Raw genomic sequence first — 20,431 nt, forward strand, 5'->3', positions numbered from 1 at the left:
TAATATTTTGTTGCATAATTAAAAGAGAAATTTTGAGTTGTTTTGCAGTAGCGGGTAAAAATAACTCTTCACGTTCAAGTGTAGAAGAAGTGCTTGGACCTGAGGTATTTTATTGTTTTGATTGATAGAGACGGAATTAGATTTATATATGTTAAAGTTTTAAAGTTGTTTTGTCGGTATTAAGTAATGTTTTTTGTGGGACATGTACCGTGAGAGGGCTGCGCTTGTAGTCTTCTTCTGTTTTCTTAAAGTTTAGGAAGGTGTATTCGTTTTTGCAGCGAAGTTTTATCATCACAAATGGTCAAAGAACTCAAGATCAAATACATAATAGAAAAAAACAGAGCAATAAATAAATCTTCCGCTTCCCAACATGATCCTTTTAATGCTTATTTATGCTTTAATCGCTAAACTCATACGAAGTCGTAAGTCGACTGGAAGTAGAGCAGTTTTAGCGTTGGAAACACAATAGGCATTACAGTATGGGCTAATAATCTTTTACGTTGTAACTGCGGAGGAAAGTGTTAACATCCGCCAATAATTTCAAAGTTCAGTTTTGCTTGCAACTTTTCGGTCAGATATCGTGGGAACGCCTAATAATCAATTCTCGACTTAATTGAGCTTTAAGCTGAGATTTAAGGAAATCATTACAACAAGAAATGAGAGCAGAGGACGTCTCCAAAGGCGACGAATGAAAATGCAGTAGCGAGTCTTAATGAATTATTGTTAAACTTATGTAAATCAGTGTGTATGGACTGTTTAAAAAATCACTTTTTTCTACCGTTGTTATTCGTTTGTTCATGTTTCGGTCACACTGGTAGTGAGTGAAAACAAGTGACAGTCTTTTGTTTTTCACATTTTGTTTTTGTATATATTTTGGAAAAATACATAAAAGTAATAAGTGTAAATTTAAATCGTGTACATATAAATGTTTTAAAACGCGTTTTGCCACTCGAAAAATTACGCTTTATATTAAATGGATCGCGTTTAAATTACTCAACATCGGTTGTAATGCAAAATTATTAGCGAAAAGTAAAAAAAAATACGCCTCCCCTTTGTGCTTAAATTGGTGTGTGATCTTATCTAGGACGAATTTAAAAAAGCAATATATTAGGTTCGAAGGTTAGTTAGCATGCAGTTGTTGAGTTGAATTGCTGAATATGAACAAATGAACAAATCAACAGAATAACGATGTCTACGAAAAACTGAAAGAAATGAACTTCAAAAATAGAGATCCATCCTTAAATACATATGTTAGCAAACGTGACAAAGATAGCCTTCTATAATAGGCCCACCATTAATAATCGCTTATGGATGCGAAATCTAACCAGTGTGGTTGATTTTTATTAAATTTGGCACAAAGAATACTTTTATTCAATACATTCATTAAAATTTCTAAAAATTAATTTTTTACATTTTGTAACCGTTCTCTTAAACAACACGAGCATACGTATCAGATAAAAAAAGAAATATTATCATTCACAGGGTCATACTAGCCATGTGCACATCTCTCATCGTATCAAAGCAGTCACTTAAGCTATGTATTTCCCAGACAGAAGTGTACCTTTTATGACCTTGCAGAAAGCATATTGATTTCAGTCATGTTTGCAAGACAGTAAAAGAGACATTTGCACATATGTATATATATTTGTCAGATTTTGAGTGCCAAAACAAATACATCATATTTTACAAGATCGAAGTAGAAATTTAAAAAAATTTAAGACTATAAAAATAAAATATAAAACTAAAGAGAAAATCACTGTCGATTTCCTCGATTATCAAATACCCCATTTGTAGCTAGTGCTGTGCAAGGGGGATGGGAAATTAAAGAAGAAGATTAGGTTGCGTTAATAAAATTTTGTTTGTCATATCAATGGAAATTAGACAGTGCATATATGTAAAAAAAAAGTAAATACATATTTAAAGATTAAAAAAAAAAAAAAAAAAAAAATCCTCGTCTTAAGTCTCTGATAATTATTGTTATTATGTGTTAGATTTGGTTCTAATACATAAATAATAAAGACTTCTTTAAATGGTGAACTTTTCTATCTTATCGTGCATTATAAAGCTGCCATATAAGCAGTCGAATTATTAATGCGAATTCTGTACTCATTACTTTTAGCTTAGTTTCGTTATTATCTGGTAATTTTTAGAAATTGGAAATCACTTATTTTATTAATATCAGTTACCACACAGTCCTTCAATGCCATCAATTACAAAAAAATTCTCTTAATTGTGTTCTATAAGCATCAATACGAAATTAATTTATTTGTGAAATATTTAACAATTGTTGCCTGCAACAATATACATTTGTATATAATTTCTTGAATACATGTAACGAATACCTAGCCGGAAGTGGAATTATTCCGGAACACGTTATTCCATAACTTTTCTTCAAGTGGAAGTCGTTCCACAAGATGGAAAGTTACTATCCACTTTGCCGGGTGTGAGACTCTCCCTAATACTTCCCACGCATCACATCTTTAAGCTTTTCGTGAAAGACTTCTGGATGCATTTTCGTAACAGGTATTCCAGAATAATTATACCCGTTACTCGTAGAGTAAAAGGGTATACTAAATTCGTTGAAAAGTTTGTAACAGGCAGAAGGAAGCGTTTCCGACCAAAAGAGTATATATTCTTGATCAGGATCAATAGCCGAGTCGAAATGGCCATGTCCATCTGTCTGTCCGTCTGTATGAACGCTGAGATCTCAGGAACTACAAAAGCTAGATAGTTGAGACTAAGCATACAGACTCCAGAGACATAGACGCAGCGCAAGTTCGTTGATTCATGTTGCGACGCCCACTCTAACGCCCACAAACCGCACAAAGCTGCAACGCCCACACTTTTGAAAACTGTTTTGCAATTTTTTCATTTTTGTATTAGTCTTGTAAATTTCTATCGATTTGCCAAAAAACTTATTGCCACGGCCACAAACCTCCAAAAACTGTCAGTGTTTAAGACTCTCCTTCGCCCTTCCACTAGCTGAGTAACGGGTATCAGATAGTCGCGTTCTCTCTTGTTTTATTATAAAAAAACAAGAGAGAACGCTATAGTCGAGTTCCCCGACTATCTGATACCCGTTACTCAGCTAGTGGAAGTGCGAAGCAGTGTCTTCAACTCTGACAGTTTTTGGCGGTTTGTGGGCGTTAGAGTGGGCGTGGCAAAATTTTGTTTGGCAAATTGATAGAAAATTACAAGACTAATACAAAAATGAAAAAATATCAAAACATTTTTCAAAAGTGTGGGCGTGGCAGCTTTGGGCGGTTTGTGGGCGTTAGAGTGGGCGTGGCAAAAAGTTTTTTTGCAAATCGATAGAAATTTACAAAACCAATACAAAAATGAAAAAATATAAAAACATTTTTCAAAAGTGTGGGCGTGGCAGTTTTGGGCGGTTTGTGGGCGTTAAAGTGGGCGTGGCAACATGAATCGCTGCTTGCGCTGCTTCTATGTCTCTGGAGTCTGTATGCTTAATCTCAACTTTCTAGCTTTTGTAGTTCCTGAGATCTCGACGTTCATACGGACGGACAGACGGACGGACAGACGGACATGGTCATATCGACTCGGCTATTGATCCTGATCAAGAATATATATACTTTATATGGTCGGAAACGCTTTCTTCTGCCTGTTACATACTTTTTAACGAATCTAGTATACTCTACGAGTAACGGGTATAAATATAATATAAATTTTACTCATGATTTTAGCATAAAATTTTAGCATTAATTATCAGAAAAAACTTCTATTGATTGTTTTCTAACTAAAAAAGAGGATGTGTCTCAAAAGAAAATAAAACAGTATCGGTTCAATAAATATTTCATATTTTATTTCCTCGTAGAGTAAAGGGGCAAACTAGATTCGTTGAAAAGTATGTACCGGGCAGAGGTAAGCGTTTCCGACCATATGAAGTACATATATATAATCTTGGTCAGGATTGAAAACGGAGTCCAACTGGCGATGTCCGTCCGAATGAACGACGAGATCTCAGAAACTATAAATTTATATTATATTTCCACATATTTGTTAGTCACGTAAATTTCTCTCCATTTGCCAAAAAAAAGGGTATACGATAGTCAGGGAGCTCGACTAGAGCGTTCTCTCTAGTTTTATTAAACTAGAATTGATCTATAAGTTTCAGTATCAGTAGCCTTGTTTATTTATCCTGGTAGAGGAAAAGCGAGCGTTTGCATTTTATAGAGAATGTATACATATAACTGTATTAATGAAAAAGAAGATGTTCTGTGGAAAAAGAAGCACTCTAAATACTTATTTACCACAACGCGTTCTTGAACTTCCGACTTAGTATATATGTATATATGTACATACATATGTATTGTATACAGTTGTGTTCATTAAAATATCAGTGCATTTGATATGCAGTTTAGGATAAAATCCTACGACTTTGCATTTTATGAGATAAAATTGTATATTTAATGTCAAAAATGTACCAAAGTTTAAATTTTTTTATACTTGTTACTCGTAGAGTACAAGAAATACTAGATTCGTTAAAAAGTATATAACAGGTAAAAGAAAGCGTTTTCGACCGTATAAAGTATATATATTCTTGATCAGGATTAATAGCCCACTCGTTCTTGCCATGCTCGTCAGTCCGTCCGTATGAACGTTGAGATCTCAGGAACTATAAGAGCATGCATTAGCAATGCAGATTCCAGAGGTATAGACGCTGCGCAAGTTGGTTGACCCATGTTGCCACGCTCACAAGCCGCCCAAAACTGCCACGTCTACCTTTGTTAAATGTTTTTATATTTGTTTAATATAATTTCTAATATTTTCTATGTTGTCTACCAAACGGAATATGCCATCCAGTACAACTTTCCAAAGCTGAGCCTTAGAAGTTGGAGACTTTCTTGACACTATTTTTAAGATCGCCCTACAGGTTTTCGGGTACACCATTGCGAATATTTTGTAAGCCGATTTTCCAGTTTGTTTAGGATAACATTCTTGTTAGAAGGCTATATTTAATTCAGAATATGGCTTTATAATACCAATATTATACCGTTGTATGTTAAAAAAAGTCCTTACCACCACGTAGGGTTGCCATGACTGTTTTGAGCGGGTGGTTTGTGTGGTATTCCGGTTTATTTTACCAAATAACTCTAGTTTCGACTGGTCAGTTTTTGTGGGTTTTGGTAAACTTCAACGTTACCTCTATGTTACTGTAAGTTGTAAGAGTTTCGTTTTTATTTTTTTGATAACAAAATCATAACATTTCAATTAATAAATGATCCTTCCAATAACAAACTTTGCACATAGTTTTGATAAACCATTTTAACATTGGGATCTAACGGGTCTTTGAAAAATTACATTACGTAATTCAACCCTACAATTTTACATCTAACCAGGAAATATCAGACATATTATTATAGATTATAGAGTTTCGAAATTTTGTTCCCAATTTTAAGCAACTTATTATTGGGTAACATTGCTGATCAGGTTAAAGAGTTCGCAGGTGTTGTAACCTAAGTAAAAATGCCAAATATTGAAAAAGTAACAAATATTTCAAAGTATTAGTTTATTGAAAATTCTAAGAGGTTGGCTATGGCGGTCAAACATTTAAAAGAAAAACGTTTGAAAGAACAATTAGAATTTAAACAATTTGAAAAATCGGAAAATTAAATATATTTCAAAATATAAGTTTTTTATAAATTCCAAACGGTAAGCAATGGAAGTCATGCGATTTATAGAATTTTTTTGTAAGTAAATTTTTAAAGTTCTTGAAAATGTTTAGAATCGAAAAAAGTCATGTAAATCCTAAAGGAAGCTTTTTCAAAATTCAAAAAGGAAGAAAACAAAATTTTTCTTGTTGTCATATTATTTTAAGATAAAAAAATTTGCAAATTCTATATTTTTGAATTTCGAATATGCCAAAATTCGATGAAATCATCTCTGCAAAATAAATTATTTTTTAAATATTCTTCAATATCTCCAGTGATATTTTAAGATTAAACACGACAACTTTACTGATAATGTTTGCTCTGTGCAATATGGATGAACATCAATATTCCGAAATTTAAATACTTAGAAGTATTTGATAAATACATGTTTTAATTTGTAGGCCCTTGGGAAATCTAGGCAACTGACGCCATATTTTACCTAAGTAACGGGTATCTGATATTCTTCGAACTGGACTCTTTTAATACAATACTCATATTTGGAGTACAAAATATAATCAAAAAGGGTTAACATAATTTATGGACAATTAAATACTAATTTTCAGCAGTTTTCCTTTTCCGAAATCGTTAATAGTCTGTGGGCGTAAGATATTCTAGCCGTTGTTCTGCTGAATTTATATAAGTTCAGGAACCAAGGAACCAACAAAGTATCGGGTTATGATCTTTTAGGTGTGGCGTGCTAGAAGTTGCCTATTGTATTGGTATTGTATTTTTATCGCTGAAAAGTAGCCGTCGGTGGTCAGCATCACTGCGTGCACGCGTCGTCCATATGTACACATTCATATATTCAGTAAATGATCTATCGTGTAACGCAAGCAATTGCCATGTTTAGCGTTCAAATCAATTGAAGCTTATTGAAAACAATTAGGGCACTTCATGGAACTTGTCTACCTATATATAAAACAGGAGACTATTAATATACATATATCATACTTTACTTCTTGTACACAATTATGTTTTTTTACTCGTTACTGTTAAAGTAAAAAGGAATACTATATTCGTTGAATATAGTAAGAAACAGGTAAAAGGTTCTGTTTTCGATCGTATAAAGTATATATTCCATCGAGCCGAGTCGAGTATGCCCGTTTTTAGTTTTTATACCCGTTAAAAGTCAAAGCAAATCACAATTTTCGAAGTATTTTGAGTGGGTGTGGCAAAAATGTTTTGGATTACCGATAGAAATTTCCAAGACAAATTATAGAATTAATTAAAAAATGTTTTTTCTCTTACAGGCCATGCACAAGGAAAAAATTATAAATTCACAAAATGCTATCAAAATAAATCACTCAGATCAAAAATCCAATGGACTTACAAATGAAACTAGACATAGAACAGGTCAGTAAAACTAACTTATGGTAAAAAACTTTGTCGGAGACTAAACTAGGTTCTTATACCCGTTACTCGTAGAGTAAAAGGGTATACTAGATTCGTTGAAAAGTATGTAACAGGGAGAAGGAAGCGTTTCCGACCATATAAAGTTTATATATTGTTGATCAGGATCAATAGCGGAGTCGATCTTCACATATCCGTCTTTCCGTCTGTATGAACATCGAAAACTGTCACGACAACACTTTTGAAAAATGTTTTGATATTTATACCCGTTACTCGAAGAGTCAAATGGGTATACCAGATTCGTTGAAAAGTATTTACAGGCAGAAGGAAGCATTTTAGACCGAAAATCGACTTCTGTCTTTAAAGCGAACAGTTTTGTTTTTTTTTTGCTTTTGCCAAAACTAGCGGTGGTTTTTATTAAATTCTTTAATAATTATATTTTGTATACAAAATTATTAAAACTCTTTTCGCATCACGGGTTGATCTCCTTTGATTTGTACACTCTTTCAAACAAATTAATAATAACTTTTTTTCCTTTATGTTCTCTCTCTCATTTGTGCTTTGTTCGGTTCGTAGGGCTGCTTGGTGTTCTATAAGCGTGAACGCTGCTCTCTTGCGGTACACTTAACATCTCGCTTTTTGGTTTCTGCTTTCTGTCCGCATTGAAATATGATATGGACTCAAATTTTGTCTGCTCTATAACAAATGCCGTCAGGTAAGCCTGAACAGCCAAAAATGACTGTGCGAAAAAATGGAGCACAATAAGTGCGCTGGTTTTACCGGCCGAACAAGTGAGGATTATAATAGCCAAAATCTAAAATACTGTTGTGATGCTTGCCTAGAGGTTGCAAACGAGATGAAATTGTTTATGCGCCAAACTAAAGGTGGCTTGAAGGGACTGTTCAGCTTTGGCGTAGCTAGAGATAGTTTTCGTCGATCAGATTACCTCTCTTTCACGCTAGATTCGCAGTTTAATACCCTTGAGCTATTAGTTATTATCAGCTATCTCCAAAGCGCATGAAAGCAGCAGGTGGTAGGCTGCCCAAGGATAACCCCCCGCAGCCACTGGGAAGTGATCAACAGGACTCCACAGCTGATCAGCTGTCAATCGCAGTAAATCCTCAAATGTTGCTAAGATCGGCAGCTAAAAAAGATTCGGAGCAATCCGATCAATTCGTTATGGAGGGAGTCCAGCTTGGGATTGCTAGATTTTCGTTTTGTCTGCACTGGGTTCTTAACCAGTGATTCCACCTGTCCCACCACACAATCTGCAGTGCCAAAACTTCTTACGGTGGTTCCACTAAAGAAACAAATTTTCGTTTCTCATATCCCATCATCTGATGTATTGTCCTATACACAAGACAAAACAAAATCCGATAATATAAACGTGGAAAAAATTTTAATTTTCTTACGCTAGGGACATTTCATCTTTCGAAATAACTGTCCCTAATGAGCTATTTTCGACCATATGTTCTGGTGATCTTTGGCCGAAGAGTAAGGCGGTGAAAGAGTTTGAAGCTAAGATCAACACAAGACAGAGCGCTATAGTCAAGTTTCCCGACTATCGGATATCAGTCAACTAGTTAAGCACGTACAAGAAATTTTCGCATTAAGAAATAGGTAAAAAAATAAGATTTAATTCTTCAAAAATTTAAGAAAATAAAAAAATGTTTTTAAAGTGTGGGCGTGGCAGTTTTGGGCGTTAGAGTGGGCAAGGCAAGAAGTTGTTCTATTCAAAGCGATTGAAATTTATAGGACCAATAAAAATATGAAAAGTATGTAACAGGCAGAAAGATGCGTTTCCGACCATAAAAATTATATATATTATTCATCTGGATCGATAACGAGGTCTAACTGGCCATGTCCGTCTATCTGTTTGTCCTTCCGAATGAACGACAAGATCTCAGCAACTATAAAAGCTAGAAAGTGAGATTAAGCTTGCAGACTCCAGAGACATAGACGAAGCGTTTGTTAAACCATGTTGCCACTCCCACTCTAACACCCACAGCAGCCCAAATCTGAAATTTGAAATTTTTTAATGTTTTTATTGGTCTTATAAATTTCTATCGCTTTGATAAAAACAACTTTTTGCCTTGCCCACTCTATCACCCAAAACTTCCCCGCCCACACTTTAAAAACATTTTTTTTTCTTTCTTAAATTTTTGATGAATTAAATCTTATTTTTTGACCTATTTCTTAATGTGAAAATTTCTTGTTGTATAGCGTTCTGTCTGGTGTTGATCTTAGCTCTTTCACAACCATACTCTCCGGCCAAAAATCACTAGATCATATGGTCGAAAATAGCTCATTAGGGACAGTTATTTCGAAAGATGAAATGTCCCTAGCGTAAGAAAATGAAATTTTCTTCCACGTTTATGTTATCGGATTTTGTTTTGTCTTGTGTATAAGACAATACATCAGATTATTGGATGTGGGAAACGATTTGTTTCTTTAGTGGCACCACCGTGAGGGGATCGGCACTGCAGATTAAGTGGTGGTAAACTAATCGGGACAGGTGGAATCACTGGTTGAGAACCCAGTGCAGACAAATCGAATATCTAGCAATCCCAAGCTGGACTACCTCCACAACAAATTGATAGAATTGCTCCGAATCTTTTTTAGCTGCCGATCTTAGCAACATTTGAGGATTTGCTGCGATTGATATGGAAGCAGACAATGTTTTAGTCCATATCATATTTCAATGCGGACTACTGTGCAAAGAAAACAGAAACGAAAACAGCGAGCTGTTAAGTGTACTGCGAGGGCAGTCTGCAAGCTTAGAACTTTAGATTTTGTGTGGTGAGAGAGCGGGTCCGCAGCGCAGTTAATTCTATCAATACGGAACAACACCAAACAGCACTACGGACAACGCACGAAAGAGAGAGACAAAAACAAAGAAATCCAAATGGTTCAAAAAAATTTAATTCATTTAATGGTGCAAAAATTCTGATTTTCTTTTCTTTCGCAAAACGAACAATGACGCAAAAACAAAATGACAATTATGTACACAAATCAAGTAATTCGAGAATTTATTAAAAGCCACTACGTCAGCATCTTCATTATTATGGAGAGAATTATTATTACCTTAAAGAGGGTATATTTATTTCGGTCCGAAGATTTTAAGGCAGTGAAATAGCTATATCCGTCTGTCTCATAGCTTTTAAGCTATATGAAATATTCTTAAAAGACTCCTTTCTATTGCAGGTAGTAATCTTAACGGCCGTGATCTGACCACTATATCCTATAGCTCCCATCAAAATAATTGAAATACAAATGGAAAATGGGTTTGGTTTTCTTTTAGTTAATTTTTGCCATATATAACTTCGGTTGTTATTTAATTAAAAGCACACGCCTATAACACATAGCTGTCACAGGAACTGTCGGAAATTACTGGCTATTAATTGGAAAAATCCTATCTTTATTTTTGTTTTGACAATGTATATTTGAAATATATAATAATTAAATAATCAAATCTGACGGCTGTATGAAATGAAAGTAATAAAACATTTAAATCGGTATACACCAGTTTTTTGACACATATAATTTTGGTTTTAATTTTATTAAAATTGTATGATCATATAAAAATGCCACACGAACAGTAAACAGAAAAGAAATAATAAGAAACCATTGTTGTTGTTAAACATATGTATAGTTCATATTTATAATACACCAGTTTTATTTTTTATTATTGTAACAAACTGTTGTTCTCGGAAAGCCGAGATCGCTAGAGAAATCGGAGCGGAATTTTATAGATAGGTGTGCTTGCCAAGATCCGGTCAAGAACTCACCTAATACACATATGCGTATCTTGGTTATATTTTAATTTTATTGAGTGCCACACACTTTTTGGAAGAGGACGCAACTTGCGTCTGTTTTAAGATCACGAGTTAGAAAAGAGTAGAGAAAGAATAGGAAAAAACGAGAGAGTCAAGAGGGACAAAGGCATTCCGGCTCTCAACGTTTTTATTGTCGCCTGGCAGATAGAGTCAAAGAACCAAAGCCCACTTAAAGAACAGCTTTAGTCTAAAATGTTTTTGTCATTCTATATTATTTTTGTAATGGTATAAGATTTGACGAGTCAGAAATAACTTTCTTTCTTTTTTTATGGAAAAGAAAATCCCATTGTGTAATATTTATAACATACTAAATAATAATTTTTTTTATTTTTTAATATTACACAGTCAGTTTGATTAACAAAAAAGATGACAAAGAATACGACCTTGTCCCACCTGATGGTGGTTGGGGTTGGCTAGTGCTACTGGGCTCGTGCTTGACTAACATTTTAATCCCTGGCACAATAAAAAGTTTTGGAGTATTATTTTCGGAATTCACCAATGCATTCAACTCTTCATCCACGAAGGCTGCCTGGATACCAGCGCTGTGCTATTTTCTTTATAGTTCATTGGGTAAGTGTTTATTAGCCCAATAATTTGAGTAGGAAATAGTCTAAATTTATAGTTTTTTTTTTTTATTTCAGGCCCGGTTTCAAGCATTCTATCTGTGAAGTACTCATATCGTACTGTCACCCTTCTTGGTGGGGCATCTGCGTCACTGGGTATGATACTCTCCTTCTGGGCATCATCTATTGAGTTCTTGTATATCAGGTAAATTAGGCGTCGTAGATACTTGTATAAAATATGTTAATGTTATTGTTTTACAGCTATGGTGTTTTGGTCGGAATTGGGGCTGGTCTCTCTTTTCCCCCCACAGTTTACATAGTGACGTCGTACTTTGCGAGACTACGCGGATTAGCTAATGGCCTCTGCATTTCCGGTAGTGCCTTGGGCAGCATTATCTTGCCGCCACTTCTCCGTTGGCTACTAGAGACCTACGGCTATCACGGCTCCTGCCTAATTATGGGTGGCATTACTTTAAACGTTCTTGTTGCTGCTCTTTTCTATGAGCCCGTTGAACAACATATGGTAAGAGTACCTCGTGCTCGCCAGGCGTTGGAAAATATTCCAGAAGAGGAAGATATTGGAATTGTAATGAAGTTCGAAAATGTTGACGAGCCGGTTCCCAAAAATGAGCAGGCTGAGAAGCCGTTGTTACCGTATAACTCGCCTCCTTCGCCTTTGTATTTACCCGGAGATGAAAGGCTGCAGTTTGTGCGTAGCGCATCCGCAGCGGTTGTCCAAAGCTACTCAAAGTCTGGAGACGAGTTTCAGTCTCGATCCCGTAAGATCAGTACCCCGGTGAGGTTACCACAGAGAAATCAGACTTTTACGCCTGGCCAACTAAACTCCCAATCTTCATTGTACGCTGTGCCCGAGGGGCGATCAAGCTCCAACAAACTGACTCTGCGAAATTCTTCAAAGTCACGGTTATCCAAGCGCTCGCCTTCTACAAGCAGTTTTTTATACGTCAGCACACCATATCATGGCAGCACATTGTCGTTTCAGCCTAAAGAATTTTCATCGCATTTGTCCCTTCGCTCTATGGGGAGTAGTGGAACGGGACATGCAGGCGACTCAACCGGGCCAGATGGAGCTGCAGACGTCGAAGCCCGCGGCCAGGCACAACAGCCACAACGATCGAAGTTTTTTGATCTAAGCCTTTTAAAAGACCCAATGTACTTGGTCATACTTATTTCGAATTCGACAAATGCCATAAGCTACACAAACTTTATCATTTTGCTGCCCAATTTTGGACAAGACAGGGGCTTTAACAAATCATTATCTGCATATTTGCTTTCAGTTGTATCAGCTACAGATCTAATTGGACGTATTGGAGGATCAGCACTTTCGGACATGGGATACATACCTAAGACCTGGTACTTTGTTGGTGGTTTGTCCATATCGGGACTTTCTCTTGCCCTTCTTCCTTTTGCATGGACATACGGCTCTGTATGCTTTTGGTGTACGCTTTTTGGGTTAGCTTCTGGTATCTACGTAGGAATAACTGCAGTAATAATGGCTGACATGCTTGGAACCGAACGTTTGACATCATCCTATGGCATAAGCCTTTTTGTTAATGGTTTGCTGCAGTTGGTTGGGCCGCCATTATGTAACTACTGGTTGGAGGCAGTCAATAATTATAATCCCCTCTTCCACGCCCTAGGACTAACGCTCCTGGCTGGGGCTAGCCTTTGGAGTTTTATGCCATGGATTAACCGACGCAAAGCCAACGCGGAGGAGAAGCTAGAAGCACAAATCGAAAAAGCTGCTGTCGATAGCTACTAAATGGTCGAACAACTGTCGTACCAAACCACGTACAATAACAATTAGATTTAAGGCTTAAAACAGCGTACAAACAGTGATGAAGATAACAGCCAGGACTTAAAAACCTTTACCATTTTATGTAACCTTTGATTCCTTTCTTCCAGCTGATTTATTGAATTACTGCTTAGTCGTAATTAGTACGTTGTTAATTACTACAATTATTGTTTGTTTAATACCAGTACTTTAATATTTTAGACCATATTAAAAAATTAAAATTGATTGAATGAGAATTCGTAAAAGTAACGTTTTATAACTATTTTTTCAATAAATACGTAAAAACAATCAAAAATAAGATATTCAGTAAAAAAATACAGGAATAATGCAAACAAGAATGGCAAATAAAAAAAAAAACTACATAATGAAACTGTCACATTTTTTTTTTAAATTACGTTTGGAATAAAAGGTTTTAGATGCCCTGTCACTGTAACGGCACATAAATTTACACTTTTTATACCCGTTTCTCGTAGAGTAAAAGGGTATACTAGATTCGTTAAAATGTATGTAACAGGCGTAAGGAAGCGTTTCCGACCGTATAAAGTATATATATTCTTGATCAGGATCAATAGCCGAGTCGATATGACCATGTCCGTCTGTCCGTCCGTATGAACGTCGAGATCTCAGGAACTACAAAAGCTAGAAAGTTGACATTAAGCATACAGATATTTTTTGATATTTGTTTTGATATTTTTTCAATTTTGTATTGGTCTTGTAAATGTCTATCGATTTGCGGAAAAACTTTTTGCCACGCTCTCTCTAACACCCACAAACCGCACAAAGCTGCCACGCCCACACTTTTAAAAACTGTTTTGATATTATTTCATTTTTGTATTAGTCTTGTAAATTTCTATCAATTTGCCAAACAACTTTTTGCCACGCCCACTCTAAGTCCCACAAACCGCCAAAAACTGTCAGTGTTGAAGAAGAGTCTTCGCACTTCCACTAGCTGAGTAACGCGTATCAGATAGTCGGGGAACTCGACTATAGCGTTCTCTCTTGCTTTAGATGGTGAGAGTAAAAAGTATGTAACAGTCGTTTAAAATATACATATTATTGATCAGGATCACTAGCCACGTCGATTTTGCCCTGTGCGTCAGTCTGTCTGCCCGCATGAACGTCGATATTTAGCAAACTATAAACGCCAAAAATTTACCATGCGGTTTCTAGTGACAATTATGCATCAAAACTTTCTTTCATAAGATTACCGCGCCTACTATAGTGCTAATATATTGCGTTACAGTTCTTAAACTAGGGTGAACAGGTGCTGGGCTCTCAAGGCATCCCAGGGCATGGTGAAAAGCCCGATAAAAGACGAATGTTTCAACATTTCCGTGAGTTAGCCGTGGGTCGACGTTCAGCGGAGCTCACTCCGGTGGCCTGAGTTATAGTTCCGGGGGTAGTAGTCGAGTTTGTTTGAAAGAATACTTTTGAAGAACTTGGATGTCAAAATCAGACTGAGTTTATATTTTAGCTTTGGCCACAATGAGACCTCCGCCGTTTAAGTACATACAAAGGGATACATAGTCTTAAGCATAAATACAAATGTAAATAAACTGCCGTGTCGGATTGTCTTGAGTTGGAGTGGTGGATTCCTGGTACGCTGCGGAGTGAGGGCATCCTGCCCAAGTGCAGCGTAGACATATATTGGCAACGGCCGGTCACTGAACGGCCGTTGCTTGGGTTTCAAAGTTTATGTGTTTGTTTGTCCCGATTCCAGGGTAAGCCTGGGTGGCTTAGCTGGAGGGTCGGTATACCGTTTGGATCCGGTAACTCCTCCCCCCTTGCATTGAAGTGATGGCCAAAACGAAGAAGTGGTCATCACGAAAGTTTCCGGTTGGACTGAAGGTGTAAAGAGTATCTTCTTAGGTTTGGTGGCGATGATTAAGCATGCTATTAATGTGATGCTTTCCAAGATGTATATAATTGTGAAGTTTGTTGTCGTTACATTTTTCCAATAAATTAGATCATTTTGATCTTGAATTGTTTGTAAGTTAAGTTTATGCAGATTTAAATCATCCATGTTATTTGTTAGGTTGATACTTTGAATGGAGGTGAAGATTAATTCTGGCTTTTCTTCTTTGGTGTAAATCTGTTTGTCATAGGTAATTCCATTTATAGATATTGTGCAATTCTGAACTTCTAGAATTGCTGATCCCATTATGACGTTTGGTGCTGAACAATCTGATTCGATTGTTGTCTTCCTGGTGTTAAAAATGGAGATATATCCGACTTCTTCTTCCAGGATGGATTCCTGCTCTCCGACATCCTTACTCAGACAATGCGCAGTTTTTTAAATATCGATTATACAAGTGGGTTCAAAATAGGTTTTCGCAGAAGAATAGGTTTTGTATTTGTTAACATCTATCGAAGTTCTTAAAATTATTTGGGTCGTGATAAGCTATAAATTTAGGTAGTATTAAGTACTTTGATATATTAACAGGTAAAGGGATAATATGTAAGAATTCATATTGAAGTTTGCTGAAGAGTGGTATTTTTACTTTGAATGTAATCTTTTTGTTCTGTATAAATGTTTCAAGTTCTAATAGTTTTATTATTTCTTCATCGTTCATGTTTTGAATCTCGTTGTCTTGTATTTCTTTCTTTATTAGTCCAATTTCTTGTGTTGATAAAATGAATTTAGGTATAATTCTTAGTTTAGATAAAAGAATACTTTCTTCTATATTATTTAAAAAGTTTGATAGAATATCAATGTTAATACTTATTCTAGTTACTTATTGTAGGAGGTGTATTTGTTTAAATTCTGTATTTATTGTCTTAAAAATCATGTTTTTTTATATTTATTTATGAAAGTATTAATGTTTTCTTGCTCTTCATTTATGTGTTTAGTGATATTTTCAAATCTTTCAATTACTTTGTTATTAAATGTCATTTGTTTATTTGAATTGGCTACTAACTCTTTTTCGTTTTCTCTAATAATTTTGAAATTCTCTTCGATTCGCTGAACATCTGACTCATCTAAATTTCCTGTTACTGTCTTTATGAACCGTTTATTAATCCTCTTCTCTGTCTACTTTTGGGTATTATAATATTTATTCTATCCTTTAATTTATTTATTTTTAGGAACAGACTACCTACTACCTCTCTAGAATAGGAAATTTCGAATATCGAATTTTTCTATTGTGTGTGCAAGTTCTTGTATATCGATTTGATGATTTAAGTAGGTGTATAATTGAATTAATTTTGCTAGTCCCACCTTTATTTTTACCAATGAGTTAGTTCCGTCCAATTGAATTAGATTAATTTGGTGTGCGTAGATAGTAAAGAACCTGAAAAATGGATTTATTATTGTTTTTTACGAATTAAGCGCTTTATTTTGGATTTGTGTAATTTCTGCAGTCTAGTCGATATAAGTGTGATATTATAATCTTGTGCGATTTTGTGTTTGGAAAACCTAGGAGCTATTTGGTTTCGTCTATTTTCTTTTCGAAAAATTATATCCCCTGGTTTTACTGTCATTGGTATTTTTCTGCCTTTGTTTAATTTATTGATATTTTGGTTCATTTTGTCCTCCATTTCTTTTTGTACTACTGGATATATGGTTTTTTGGAATTTTTGTTTTGGTTATTAAAGTTTGTTTGTCTCAAAAACATGTGTGTTCTCCCTGTAAATAGTTCGAAAGGTGTATGTTTGGTTGATGAATGAATGACACTTATACGTAATAAGTGTTTCAAAAAGAATGTCTTCATGTAAACATTCCAATTCTTTGGATTTTCTTGTTTCCAATATAATTCTGTAAATTTCTGTTAACGAAGAGTCTTTCCACTGGGAAATTACTTGAAGATTGTGAAAAAGAAGTGACATGGATATTTATATTAAATTGTTTACAAAAATCGAGTAATACTGGTCCAGAAAATTCCGTACCTTGATCGCAAACAAGTTTCTGTTGAATCCCGTGGATACTGAAAAAATGTTTAAGAGATTTTACTACGCTTATAAAATTTCTAGAGATAATTGTATATGCGCTAGCAAATTTTGAAAATTTATCAATTATAGTCAAGATTATTTTTCCGTTAATTGTATATATATCCATATGTATTATCTGTAGGGGGTATAAGGAATTTCTGTCTTTTGAAAGAGTGGTCTAGTCGGTTGTCTATCGTATTTTAGTGTTTGACATGTGTCGCATTTTTTAATAATTTGCGCGATTTTTGGTTTCATGTCGGAAAATAAACGGTACGTTTTAAATGATTAGGCGTTTCGTCGATACCCCGATGGATACTTTTGGTATGATAATTAAGAATGACTGAATTATGGTCGTCTGTTGTTGTAATATCGATTAATATAAGTTTGCATCTGATCAAAGTATAAGTATTTCGATTTTTAAAATATTTGTCATACGCTTCAAGTATAACTTTAAAGATCTCGTCAGAAGTTAGGATAGCATACGTTTTATGGGGCTGTAAAAAGTTTTTTAATATTTTAGTAACGTTATTCAAATTGAAATTTTGGTTGGAAATCGTTCTTCAAACCCTGTTTTTGAATAGAATTGCTACTGAAGTTTTACTCTGGTTACCCGATTCAAATATATATTGTAGTTTGAATTCGTTAATAGGCCTGTCTGAAGTGATAATAGTCTTTGGAAGTTGTCGCCTATGGCTTGTCACGTTAGTGTTTACTTTGATACGACTTAAAGCGTCTGCCACTACATTTTGAGGTCCTTTCTTGTAAACAACGTCGTAGTCATATTCTAACAGTTGGAGTTTCCAACGTACTAATTTGGAGTTTGGTTCGTCAGCCATTTTAGTGGTTTGTGATCAGTTACAATTTGGAACTTATTACCGAATATATAGGGGGAATTGTTGGGTCATAGGTTTTGTGATTTTTGCGAAGTCTCTAATAAATTTTCTAAATTTTCCAACAATCCCAGGAACGATTTAATTTCTTTTCTGGTTGTTGGTAGAGGAAACGATTTAATAGCAGCTATTTTGTTTGGATTGGGTTTAATTCCATGTTCAGTTACAATGTGTCCTAGATATTCTATTTCCTTGCGTAAAAATTCGGATTTATCCGGTTGTCCATTACTCTTTGACAAGTGGCTGGTGCGTTTGTCAGTCCAAATGGCATTCTAAGAAATTCGTAGTGGCCATTTTGTGCCGTAAACGCAGTTTTTGAGATATCCTTGGGTTCCATCTCAATTTGATGATACCGACTAGCCAAGTCAAGAGCTGTAAAATATTTTGCTCGACCAATCCTATCTAATACGTCGTTTATATTGGGCATGGGATATTTATCCTTTATTGTCATTTCGTTCAATTTCCTAAAGTCGACTACCATTCTCCAATTTTTAATTCCCGAAGTATCGGCCTTTTTTGATACTAGAAAGACTGGAGCACTCCAGGGCGAATGGGTGTCTTATTATATTTTCTTGTAAAAGTTTGTTAAGCTGGTCTTGAATTTCGTTCCCCTCAGTGGGACTAAACCTAAATGGCCTGGAGAATATGGGTTTCTCGTCTGTAATGTTAATTGCGTGTTATACTTGATTTGAAAATAATAATTTGTCTCCGTCCTTAAAAATGATTTTTTTAAATTTTTTTAAATAATTTGAATAATTCTTCTTTTTCTTCTTTGTTTAGATGTTCGGTGTTCGGTAAAAGATCAAAGGGTGTATGATTCTGTTCCGGGTCAAGGTTATGTGACATCACTTCAATAAGTTCATAATTGTCCTTATTAAATTCCGTAACATCTAGCCTTGAATCGAGACAGAATTTTTGTTCTTTTGTGGAGAAATTATTAACTTCTAAAAGGCTGAAATTATCGTTTGCTTTATAAATACCGGAGGTTATGAACAAATTATTATTTAATAGGATTTGGTGAAAAAAGAACGGGCCATCTTTAATTGTAACTGGTAGATTTATCAAAGATTTGGATTCTTCTTGAACTAACTTGATTTCCAATGTTTCGAAAGACAAAATGGTGAAGTTATGTCAGATTTGCAATGACGACAACCGCTTGGATTTCCCGAAGGATATTCATTCCAATAAGGTTTTGTCATCGTTGGGCATAATAGCTGGGTACCTATTTGTGGAACCGTTGTTGTTACTCGTCGAGTAAAAGGGTATACTAGATTTGTTGAAAAGTATGTAACAGGCAGAAGGAAGCGTTTCGGACCATATAAAGTATATATATTCTTGATCAGGACCAATAGCCGAGTCGATATGACCATGACCGTCTATCCGTCTGTCTGTCCGTCCGTATGAACGCTGTGATCTCAGGAACTACAAAAGCTAGAAAGTTGAGATTAAGCATACAGACTCCAGAGACTCCAGGCAAAAAATCTTTTGGCCACGCCCACTCTAACGCCCACAAACCGCCAAAAACTGTCAGTGGTGAAGACTCTCCTTCGCACTTCCACTGGCTGAGTAACGGGTATCAGATAGTCGGGGAACTCGACTATAGCGTTCTCTCTTGTTTTTAGTTGTAAAATCCCTTCTGTCATATCTATTATAAGAACTATTGTAACCTTGATTTTTGTATTGGCTGTTTTTTACCTATCTACTTGCCTGTCTTGAAACCTGTTTTGTCTTGGCTTGTTTGCGTTTTCCGTAAAATAGGTATTTCGGTCTTTTAGTGCCAAATCGTATGCCTCTTCTAAATTTTCCGGTCTTATAGCTCTGACTGTACTACCTAGTGGTCCCCAAATTCCGGTGAGAAAGGACTTTAAACAGACCTGCGAAATTGACCTCCTCTTAACCCTGATCGCTATTAACTCTGTTTCCTCTGAGTCTACCAGCCTAAATAATGTGAGTTTAATCTTAGTTATCTGATCATATAGTTTTTGCAAAGGTATTTTTTCTGAGGTATATTAAACAATTCTACCATTAAAGTAACCTCATCCCTTCTATCCCGACAATGTACAATTAAGGCTTTCTTAATTTCATCCCAGTTTAGAGATGCTCCAGAAGCTATCACTGCCTCATTAGCCTTGCCTTCGATTTTCTGACGAATTGCCCTGAGTAACATTTGTTCATATGGGGTTTGATCTGTACCCCTAATAAGTAAAATGATCTCCTATACGATTGTAATGAAATCGTTTAACGTGTAGGAATCCCCCCATAAGGTGGTAAGAAGCGGATTACATTCGGAATGCGCATAGAATTAAATAAATCAGATGGATTTACGATCGGAATTTGAGAATGAAGGGTGAACCTGTATTAGTACTCATGGTAGATA

At 35.5% G+C, this 20,431-nt stretch overlaps 1 protein-coding gene across 1 annotated transcript; it reads left to right on the plus strand.

Moving 5' to 3' along the window:
* Positions 1-844: 844 nt before the first annotated feature.
* LOC120451974 (monocarboxylate transporter 13) lies at positions 845-13,482 on the plus strand. The gene is made up of 5 exons (XM_039636004.1): positions 845-1,119; positions 6,923-7,025; positions 11,204-11,428; positions 11,500-11,626; positions 11,683-13,482. Exons 2-5 carry the CDS (start codon positions 6,926-6,928, stop codon positions 13,202-13,204), a joined length of 1,974 nt encoding a protein of 657 aa, XP_039491938.1. The 5' UTR covers positions 845-1,119; positions 6,923-6,925; the 3' UTR covers positions 13,205-13,482.
* Positions 13,483-20,431: the final 6,949 nt, after the last annotated feature.

Source organism: Drosophila santomea, chromosome 2L (assembly GCF_016746245.2).
Source record: "Drosophila santomea strain STO CAGO 1482 chromosome 2L, Prin_Dsan_1.1, whole genome shotgun sequence".
In the NCBI taxonomy this organism is placed as follows: domain Eukaryota; kingdom Metazoa; phylum Arthropoda; class Insecta; order Diptera; family Drosophilidae; genus Drosophila; species Drosophila santomea.